General features: G+C 37.4%; 1 protein-coding gene across 10 annotated transcripts in view; it reads right to left on the bottom strand.

The window, feature by feature from the left end:
- Nucleotides 1-238: 238 nt before the first annotated feature.
- Agfg1 (ArfGAP with FG repeats 1) overlaps nucleotides 239-11,613 on the bottom strand; it is a 65,209-nt gene continuing 53,834 nt past the window's right edge. For 4 of the 10 annotated variants that reach the window (XM_029538463.1, XM_029538464.1, XM_029538468.1 and 1 more), the window contains 4 exons: nucleotides 10,442-10,489; nucleotides 8,384-8,542; nucleotides 7,332-7,423; nucleotides 239-6,791 (listed from right to left, as the gene is read on the bottom strand). In XM_029538463.1, the coding sequence (XP_029394323.1) occupies nucleotides 6,732-6,791; nucleotides 7,332-7,423; nucleotides 8,384-8,542; nucleotides 10,442-10,489 (359 nt within the window). In that variant the 3' untranslated portion in view covers nucleotides 239-6,731. The remainder of the gene's footprint in view (nucleotides 6,792-7,331; nucleotides 7,424-8,383; nucleotides 8,543-10,441; nucleotides 10,490-11,613) is intronic. The other 6 variants (XM_029538466.1, XM_029538469.1, XM_029538465.1 and 3 more) reach the window with 5 other exon arrangements.

The following is an 11,613-nucleotide window of genomic DNA, read 5'->3' as shown; positions in this document are numbered from 1 at the left end:
ATTCTTTTTCATTCACTTGGTTTTCAGCAGGACTGTGAGGTGCTCAGGAGCCTCGAAATGACAGAATCAAGATACTGAGACATTTCACAAAGTTAACACAGCCTTCCAACGTCTTACCTCATTGGTACCCTTCTTAACCCACCCCTACCTTACTCTTCAGCCAGTCCTATATCAAAATTGTAAGTTCAGGCTATCTTCACTCTTTTATTGACATGACTAGGAAGCCTGGCCTCATAATTGTGCCTGCACCCTTCATTTTCCCCATGCTTTATAATTAACTCAGAGTTCCTCCAAGCCCTAGATGTCTGCACTAACCTGACCTCCATGCTTGTGCAGCTCTGGATTTTGAACTATATCGTTCTTGACTTCAGGACTCAGCTGGGTACTTCTTTTTATAGATGCTGTTTGCCAGTACTCTACTTTGGTTTAGGTCACCCTCTCTGTATCCATGGCACCTCAGCCTCCATCAGCTTTTATCCCCTGAGTACCCCTCACTGCACTCTATCTCAACCAGGAGAAACTCAACTATGTTTGGGTTTGGAGGAGGGGGTTGTTTTGTTTTTGTTTAAAAACGAAATACATACTCAATAAAGATACCAAATTCTATCAACAAACGTTCTATATCCAGAAGTTTGGTAAAACTAATCAGAGAAAAAAGACCTTTCTGTTGGAAGCAGATACAGATGGAGGAGCATCTTTCAATCCCCCGGGCATCTTGTTATATTATGACACAATTGAAGAGGCCATCCCAAAGGGTACACAAATTCATATCTTTATTTTTAAAAAATTATTTCAACAATATTTTACAATGAACAAGAAATTAGCTGGACTTAGCTGTAGAGCATTCATGTGCAACACTGAGGGTTCAATCCTCAGTATCTCCAAAAGGGAAAAGAAACAATGATCAAAATCAGTCTCTAAAACCACTCCCCACACCAAGACTGAGCCTCAAAGGCCTCAGCGTGTCAACATTTTCCAAACAGCCCACAGAAGCCAGCCCCTGACTACTGCCCTTTCAACTTCCCTCACTCCTACCCTCCACATACAGAGGGGTTTTCAAGTCAGTTATTAGGTAAGTGTTCCTCACGAAATACAAACTTTTCTAGGAAGCAAGTTCTATGTATAACTAGTACTAAATGTGTATTATTTTTGTAAGAAGCCAAAAATCAAAACTTTTACGAGTTGTTTCCCAAAGCAAAAGCTAATTCTGAAGACTCTAGTTGTGAAAAAATAGACTTGTACTTTTTTTCATAAATATAGGGTTCATTCATTCCAAGCTCATGTGAATGAGGAGAGACATAATACTGACAAACTGGAAAAGGAAACTTTCAACCCGTTCTTTTAGAAGCTTTAGGGTCACGGGTAGGGGTGACAGAAAGAATAAGATATAAAATAAGACATGAGATTCCATAGTGAGTGTACTGATTGCCCACACAGTTTAATGTAAATGCTGGCATTTTACAACTATTTGAAAGACCTGAAATTTTTCTCAGGTGGAAATAAAATACCATATATAAATAGCTGGTGAGCCTCAAAATAGAATTATCTGTATTGTTGAAAGTTCCCTATCAGGCAAAATCAAGAATTTCCATGTAAGCATACACAGGTATGTAATATATGTGTGTATACATATACATATAAATGTGTATGCATGTGTATGCAAATACATGCAAAAATGTTCCTGCAAAGGACATCCACTCCTGGATCCTGGCGCCATTCACATAATGGGATAGTGCTATCCGTGGCAAAATGGAAAGGTGTCCACGTGAAAACAAAGGAAAAGGTTGAAAAGTCTGCATTTTTAAAAGGCAGAACCATGAAAGGCATGCACAGATATATAGACAGACACGATAGACAGAATTCCTGAAAACTACAAATACAAGTAACAGTAAGTGCAGAGGGAAACACTCTGCATTTACCTTATACCCTGTGTAAAAATCCTAAGCATGTCATTTAGAACATATAAAGACTTCTAAGTCTGCAAAAATCTGGCTCTATTCACCACATTCTAGGAACACTATGGAACAGTAGTTTACAACCTTCGCTACCTCAAGTGTTAGAATCAGAAGGCTACTTGTTTAAGATTGTGACTCAGACAACAAGTGGTCAAGACTCTGGAGAACAAAACAATTTTAAAAATTAATACAATGGGCATGTCTATTGGCAATTAAATGTTCTGTCTAGGATTTTTTTTTTCTTTTTATGAATAGTAACATTCTGTTTTCATTAACCGCCACAGATCTAGGTACTGGACAAGTACAGATTTCAGAACAATGGACTCTTAACTACAGGCATAAAACATGCAGAATGGATAGGATATTAGATATACCTTCTTGGCAGAAGTCTTCACTGGAAAGACTAAATTGGAAGAGAAGCTGCCCGAGGAAGGCCCTGTGCAGGACCTACTCACTGAGAGGCCAGGGAAGCAGAGCAGTGACATGGAGACATGAGCCCTTTGCAAGTACATGCTCTGTTCTGTGGGATCTGAACCCAGTTCTTGGAGTACTATACTGCACAGCTGCAGACAGCAAGCACCTATACAGCCCTATATCAGGGAAGATTAGCATCTTCCCCAATCTTTCCCAGCACTTGGACATTTCCAAATTATAGTGAACTTTCAGAAATAAGCTAGCGTCTAGATGCTTATAGAAATCACTAAAAATATAAAATAAAGGTTTTCAAAGCCTGGATCTAATCATGAAAGGAGCAGTAAACCTAGTGAGTTCTGGGGTTACACACCAGTGCTGTGCCGGAGCTGTCTAGCGCAGGCTCAGCAGATCCACTCATGCTCCTTTCAATGGCATTTCAAGACCCCTGACTACTAGTAAAAATAAGCCTGCTACTACAAGGCTGGTTCCTTCATCTTTTCTTCAGAGATGGCTGTCAAACACCCACCAGCACAGTCCTTGTTACCCTCACAAATTCATTTGTTCAAACACAACCATACAAAAAGCAAAGTAATAACACTGCTTTAAAATACACAAGGTTCAACTAACTGATAAATTCAATACAATAAGCTAATTTATACAAACTTTTAATTACCTTTAAAAAAGCAAATTTTGAAACTGTGGGGGGAACAGACTACATATTAAAGGTAAGCTGTCCCATACAATGTGCCACTGTCAACCTGAGGTGGCAAGCTGTTCCATCTCATCCCACTACCCTACAGTGGGCTAGCTGGGTGTGGTGGCAGAGGCAGACGATTTCTCTGAGTTTGAGGCTGGAGTTCCAGGACAGCCAGGACTATGTAAAGATCCTGCCATTTAAAAAAGCAAACAAAACAAGACTCTATGGAACGAATAGTACTTTCATCAAAGTATACAAGAATTCATGTTACATGATTTAAGTATTTTTGAGAATAAAGAAAGTAAGTAGCTTGGTAAAGAGATAAGGTCTACTAACCCCTAAATATTAAAGCACAATTTAACCCAATAGTACTTTCTCCCAAGGATAAAACTGTTACTAGCTTACCTGTTCTATGCCTTGTAGATTCCAATACATGAGCTGACAGAAGAAAACCACTTAGGGTGTAAAACACACCACACCCACACCATCACCATTAGTTCTTTAAAATATTTAACAATGATTTCAACTGGAATTTCACCAAAGTAAACAACCCCTTTAAGTTCAGAAGGAGCAAGATTTCCCTAGACAGAGGTAAATATATCAGGAACACACAAATTTAAAGTGCTGTGTTCTCAAAATGTTATCTGGGGACCCTGAATCCCTGCACCAGGTTTAGTTGCTTTTCTACTAATTCTAAGGTGGTTTGTGCCTTTCTCACCATCTGGATTTCACAAGTGCACAGCACAGTTTCAGTGCCTCCCTGCTGTGGTACATGAAGAGTCTGAGTCTGAATGCAAGTAGTGTGACTATCTTCAGTTTCTATTAAACCTGACATTGAAAAGGTGGGCAAAATATAAACAGTGTCTGTTGTCATTTTGGAAAAGTTATTTTACATAAAATATCTATGTTAACAAGTAATAGGGCTATTACAGTCAAATCTAAAAGGTATGCTTTAGAAATCCCTCTGTATTTATTTGTAATATACTAACCTATGAAAGAGTCAAGTCTCATAAACTAAAGCTCCTGCTGGGACCATCAACAGTTATAAGAACTATGACTGTGAAACAGCTTGTTTCATAAATGCTGGCACAGTGACTGTACACAGCCAGTCACTCTCTCCACTTTGCAACTGACAGGAAGAGTTACCAAGTACCTCCCATAGAACGGGTATTTAATTTACAGAACAAATGATCTTATGGAAGATGACAACCTATCCTTTATTAAAAAAAAAAAAGTCTAAACTAAAACATTCCTTAAATCATAAAGATCAAGACGATTTTAAATTGATCACCATAGAACTTCATTTCTGGTGAGAGGCAGAGCAGGAAGCCTGCTGTGCGCACTGAGCCCGCAGTGTGAAGACCCTCAGTCACTGCTCTGAGCACTAGGCTCTCAATGCTCAACACAGTGTCCAAAACTAGAAGCACACCCAAATTTAAGCCTAAAAGATGGGGATTTTTAAAAGACAAAAAGCATGTGAAGACCCACGTTGACACTGGAACTGTTTTGAACCTAAGTACTTGTATTTTTATTATAGGCACTCACTGAAAGTCAAAACAGTCTCTCCACCCCCATCTAATTATATATCTCAGATCTTCTAGAAAAAATAGCCTTTACAGTTATTTTGATAACAACTGTTTAATTTACTTAATAGATGGAAAGTCTGGTGGGTCATCTGGGTAATGAATGGCCTATAATTATATAGTTTAACTTGAACATGTGAATTGATATGGATCTGACACAATCTCAAACAAAAGTTTAAAGACATTTAAGTTTTCCCTCCATGAAAACAGATGAGATCCCCCAAATGTACAGAGTTCAAGACTATGCCCAAAATGCAGGAGAGCCTCAGCACACTAACTAGATTCTCAGTGGCAGGTTGTTCAGAGGGGACTAAGTCTCAGGCACATCACTTGACAAGTACATATAAAGCACAACTTCCCAATAAGGATGGCACCCAACTGCAGTGCTTCAAGTAAACACCGAGACTTTAAGAGTATGATAATAGCCATCACTGCAAAAATACATCCAATATAAATAAAATGTGTGAGAAAAGTGATGCTTATATCGCTTAAAACCAATGCTTTAAAAAAATTTTGTTACTTTCTAACAGGCATTGCATACTGTATGTGCAATTTCTGCTTTTTTTGATGGCACAGAGTCACTACCTCTCAACTGGGCTGGCTGTCCCTATGGGGCCTTTGGCAGTACGTGCTCTCCATTCTTATTCTGGACCCTTCCTTTCATCAGCACTAATATGCTATGGACCAATAAATCAAGTTACCAAACTATTAAACACATTTAAAGAAATGCATATACTGTACATACAAAATTCATAACTTAGGGGTATTGTTCAAAAATTTCTTTTTAATCATTTTAATTCTTAGTTGTATTTGGTTTCGATGAAAGGGCCAGATTATCCTGGGATGAACGAGGCATTACTACATATAAATATTTAACAGTTCATTTGAATATTAACAAAAAGATAAACTAAAATTAGTATTGCTACCTTTTTACACAAGTATTTCATCACTTTAAGGTAACATTGGGTTCTTTTTTCTTTATCCCCAAATCAACACAAACAAATGTTTGATAGATGGTATCAGTCTGTCCAGAAAGTGAGGGGGAAGCCTCAGGTGCAACCATGTCACAGTCAATGCATGTCTGCTTCCAATACATTCAAAGACAGTGAAAACAGAGGGAAAAATAGTTAAAGTAGGCCTTTTGCAGTCTGAGAATTCAAGATCTTTAAAAAATATTTGTAAATACACATACATGCAAATTCTCCATATTTACAAATTTCACAAAATTAAGAAGTTGCAGAGAAATTAGAAGTAGCATGGTGAATCTGACAAGCTACATTTAAATGCTTTTCCACTGTCACATTCCTGAATATAGCAGTCCTAGTAGTTTTAATAAATTTTCTACATGGCCTTTTAAAAAAAGTTAGTCACTAGAAGTCTTTAAGAGTTCAAGATGTTCTCAACTCAACTACTCATTATTTAAGGCCACTTTGGTAAAGGCATTGCAGCAAGAACACAAAAACAATAGCATATTTTCTAAGATTTATTTTGTTCACCTGCAAACTGTAGCAAAACATGATCAGCTTTATTCCGCAGACAGGTGTCCTCCATATCTTTAAAGAACTTAGCCATGTATGAATAGAAGAACTCTTGAGAAGGAAAAATTCAAGAATGAATAAAACCTTCCAATTTGAATTTTCCAGAAGCAATGCTTCAAATGATTTTAATCATTCATTCCAAGCTATATGACAGCACCTTAAAAGTGGCTGATCTATTTCCCCAGTAACATTTCTCACATAACAATGTGTTAAAGTTACAAATACTGATATGCACAAATAGCTAATTTCTAAGAAAAATATGTACAGTACTGCAGCATAATGAGTGTGGGATCTGCAATAACTTAACATTAGCCAATTCTAACTTACATGATGCCGCTACCTTTTCCTGCCCATTCACAAGTGAAAAGTTGTTGCTGAGCCCTGTTTTGCTCATATTACCTGGTGTTTAATACACAATGCAGGCATTTTAAAGACTTCTCTCATGTTTAAAGCTAAGATCAGTGAAACAAGACAACAGTGCAAGAGGCGAAGAGATGTAATATGATCACATAAAAGTTCGTTCCAGTACAGTGTCTATATAAGGCTATAAGAAAGGATTGGTTGATGAGCTTCCTGTTGGAAATTGTCCCGTTGGTGCACCAGTCTGTCGGAAAGAAACACAAGGACAAAATAAATAAATAGAAATGATGTCTGTATGAGATGAGAGCACTGAATTGTACTTAATTCTAACGTCAACCTTTTATTAAGAATTTGTTGACAACATTTATTCACCATTGCTGTCAACAAACTACAAATCTACTTACTACTTGTTATAGACTATACACCTTTCATACACATGCACGGCTTGAATACTACCTAAAGGGGAACCTAGCACTTAAAGAAGAACTTGTAAGTTCAAATAAAAAAAATTCATTCTTAGGACTCCTTTTCCCTAAATCTAGCAGTTTCTACACAAGCTTAATTTGACAAGCGTGCATACATTTCATGATAAAACAGAGTGCTACTAGCACTCTGATTTGCAACTATGTCTAAAAAGTCTTGTAAGGGCCTGCATACACTATACATCACAGAACAGAGCAGGAGGTTGGTTTTGCAGACACAGTCACATTATAGCCGTACTCTGGTTTCCCTAGTTTAAAAATAAGACACAACTCATTTTTCTAAGGTTCTAAAATTCACTCACCATAAAAGGATTACTAGACACTCCAGCAGCTGCTACTTGACCGAAAGGAGTTACCACTGGTTTAGTTTGTCCAAATGTGGCGAAACCTGCACCTTGTGTATGTGTGTTTTTTTTTTTTTCAGAGAGAGAGAGAGAGAGAGAGAGAGAGAGAGAGAGAGANGAGAGAGAGAGAGAGAGAGAGAGAGAGAGAGAGAGAGAGAGAGAGAGAGAGAGAGAGAGAGAAAAAACAACCAGTTATAAATTGCACTACCACCAAGAGCCTATCTCAGTATTAGAAGTTTCATAAAAATTCTTAACATATGGGAAAAAAAAAATTAACACCTTAGGTCCCCCCTGTCTTTTTAAGATACCAGGGACAAACTTCTAATGGCAGCCTCAGAATTCTGAGATAATCTAACTCTACCTTCAAGGATTTAACTGATGACTATATGACTATCTGGGACAATAAATGGATTCTACACAACAACACAATATTTCTTATGAAACGTCATCATTTATGACGACTCTGCAATGTATTTCCTAACTACTGAATGCATGAGATCCACCTGCATTTTTGAAATGTATGGATTTCAAAGCTAATTAAGTAAAAAAATAGGTAAAAAGAAAGGCTGAGGGAATCTTCCAGCCTGTTATGAATAAAGCTGCATGCACAGCACTGTCACCTATTTAGAGTATTAGTCAAAATACACATGCCCACCCTAAAAGCATACCAGCAACCATTTGCGATGAAAAGAGAAAACAAAACTAATACTCTAAGTCCACAGGACTACACATTTTGCACTTCAAGTCAAGAAACATATGAGAACACACAAGATGGACTTGTAAGACAGAAGACATGGGTGACTCTGAGAAGAGTTTTACAGTTACTGATGTCTCCTTCCATCAAGGCAATTTATAAAACCACAATCTCCTTAAACCCACACGGCCAAAGGTTCTCTCTTCTAGAGTAGGTAGGTAGTCAACACTGAGCAAATAAAACGACGGCAGTCTTAAGACAGTCTTTGTAAAAGTACTGAAGTCGTGCAGCTGGCCGAATGGTCATGCTTACTTACCATTGGGCTGCTGAGAAAAGGCTGTCTGCTGAGGGAAAGCTGCTTGGGCTGGGAAGGCAGGCTGCTGGAAACTGCCACTAAAGCTGGTAGGGAGACTGTATTGGGCAGGAGTGCCAAATCCTGCTGGCATACTCATAGATGCGGTGCCAAAGGTTGCCGCTGATAGAAGAAGAAAGGGTAGGTCAGAGACACTGCAAACAGTCCTCAGTGTGGCATACAAAGCACTTACCTTGAAAACACTAAGACATGTATTAAGGGCATTTGAAACCAACAAATCCTGACAAAGTCAGTACAGTTTAACACTGTCTATGGTAACCTAGGAAGTTTTCTTCTGAAATGCAATGACCAAGAGAAAAACTACTAAAGCTGTCATTTGAAATCCCAAGAAAACTTCCATAAGCAATTACATAAAGCCAAACAACAGCCTGCTTTCAGAAGCCAGTCATACTGTCATGTGTACAGCATTATATACATCCTGGATTTTAGGTTCTTTTCCTATATTCAGTTAAAAAAAAAAAAAAGCAAACTTTAATTACTAAGTATCTGCTATTGTGTAAGATTCATTTTTCTACAGAAAAAATGTTAAGACCTCTTCAAAGAGCTCACTAAAAATTACATAATTTATAGGACAACTAGGGTGAAAGGCAGGACATTCAAAACTATATTTGTATAACTACAGCCAAAGACAAAGAAAGAAAAATTCTACTTAAAGCACCAATACAAGTATAAGAATATATTAAGTTCCTAATGTGTATATACATATATATATTTCATATATATGTATATACATACAATATATATAGAAACATATATATATATATACACACATATATAGAAACATATATATATATATATATATATATATATATATATATATATATATATACACACACACAACACATATACACATATAAACTAATGCTTCTACACCCCCATTTCACAACTGCAAGAGATTGGAGGATGATGTGAGCTACAGATGTTGTTGTAAATGCACAGAGATTGGAAAATAAGTGCAAAGACCATTTTTAGAAGAGATGAAGACTATCAGGTCCATGAGTCCCATGTTCAATGTTAGTAGATCCTTTTTGGCTTACTGTGTTTGATAGGTAGTGCCCTAACTGGTAATCTATGTGGAAATCACCAATGTTTATGTGATATGCCTATGTCTTCCTCCATTTACATAAACAACCACACATATGAATAAATTCTCATCTTAGAGACATGCAGTAGCAGAATGCTGTATCAGCTATTGGTAGGAAATCCCTAAAACAGCACCTTCCAGTGATATGTTTGTTCTAGGAAGGGACTTAGTAAAATAAAGATATGGGGAAATGCTGAAAAGCCCATCAATTTGTTTCCTAATTTCAAATATTTTACCAAACTGATGGCTGATTCAAGGCAAAGAATGTTTTACCTAAAAACAAACTGAAAAGTGTTACATGTTATCCACAGTAATTCTAATGTTTGTGACAATGCAAATTTGTTTAAAGAATTTAATTAGACTATAGGTTTTGTGTTTTTTTAACTTTTTACTATGGTGGGGAGAGGAAAAAAGAAAAGAAAGACCAGGCTATTGGGAAGCAAGTGAATGAAAAAAAGTCTGAGCACATTGCAAGGGAGACAGGAGGGTTTCACTGCAGACAAAATGCACTAACGCAACTGACAAGTCACCATTTAAAGCACTCAATGCAAAGCTTGGACAGTTAGGCAAAACCAAACTCCAGATGAGATGAAGCAGGAAAATGATTTGGTACATCAGAAAGGTATCACTTAAAGGTACTATGAATTTAAACATAAGAAAAATGATCAAAACAGCTATTAACATTCTACCGTGACCATGGAGGCAAGCAATGCTTTTCAATATTAAAGCATAAGTCATCCCACAGGATACTCATGTTACTTTAAATACAATGTGACCTTAATGCCACACATCCATGCCCACTCCATATTAAAACATGGAAATAACTTAATTCCACATGCAAGGATCCAGAAGACTAGCAGAAGCTTCCACAAGCAGCTAGACATATTGCCACACAAAATCTAGTTGTGGCCACCTACCAAAATGAGCGTGAGGAAACACTTGAGAATGCATTGCTCCAGAAAGGCCTTATGGGAAGCCATAAAGAGACCAAGGTCAATTAAGTTATATACAGCTACTGTTAAAGTAAAAGTTAACTGGTTTCATTTAAGATCTCTAGAGTTAGAACACGCTGTTGCCCACTGGGTGTCACAGGAATATACAATAGAAATACACCCCAAAATCAGACTTCATGTTTCAATTACATTCATGACATCGTAATGTGCCACTTTGAACAGTTTAGAAAAATAAATGCCAAATGAAAAAACACTAATGAAATCCATTCTTAAAAATCCTTCATAGTTGGTCATAGCAGCCCATCCTTGTAATTCCAGCATGGAGAGGAAGATTATCTGTGAATGAGGCCAGCCTTATCTCTATAGCAAATTGCAGATCAACCAGGCCTGCAGTGACACTCTGTCTCAAAACGAAAATAATCTTAGCTTTCTTTAGCATTTGAAGATATAACCATAACCCTAAAAACAGTACAGTAAGAACCAGGTATGGGCATACACATGAAAATATGACAACAGCAGAAAAATCAGTAGTTCAAGGCCAGCCTCAGCTACAAAGTAAAATTCAGGGGGCGCGGGCACACACACACACACACACACAAAGTAAAATAATTCAGGGGGCGCGGGCACACACACACAAACACACACACACACACACAGTATCATGAGACAAATCCAAAAATGCTTATTACCCGAAACTCCAAATCTTAAACAGAGTCCCTGAATAGAGATGGCTTAGTGCTTAAGAGCACCAACTGCTCAAGGTCCTGAGTTTAATTCCAAACACGCACATGGTGGCTCACAACCATCTCTAATGGGATCTGATAACCTTCCTGGTGTGTCTGAAGACAGTTACAGTGTACTCAGACACATACAATAAATATTTTTAAAAAGAAATCAAGACATAACTAGAAATATCTAAAACTAAATGAGCTAAGCATTATGAAGAGAAAAATCATACTTATGCTTTAGTCTACTTAAAGCATCCTGGACAACAGAATGGAGAAATGCGTCCTGAGCACAACTCACCCCGCGTACCAGAGGGCAGAATTGCATGCATATATTTAACTAATGGAAAAAGCATGGCTTACTAGATTCTAACACCAGTGTTCTGTTTGAATTAGGGTTATTTCTATGCA

This window comes from Mus pahari, chromosome 5, assembly GCF_900095145.1.
Source record: "Mus pahari chromosome 5, PAHARI_EIJ_v1.1, whole genome shotgun sequence".
Lineage (NCBI taxonomy): Eukaryota > Metazoa > Chordata > Mammalia > Rodentia > Muridae > Mus > Mus pahari.
The sequence above is the reverse complement of the archived record's forward strand: the minus strand, read 5'-3'. Positions and strand labels throughout refer to the sequence as shown.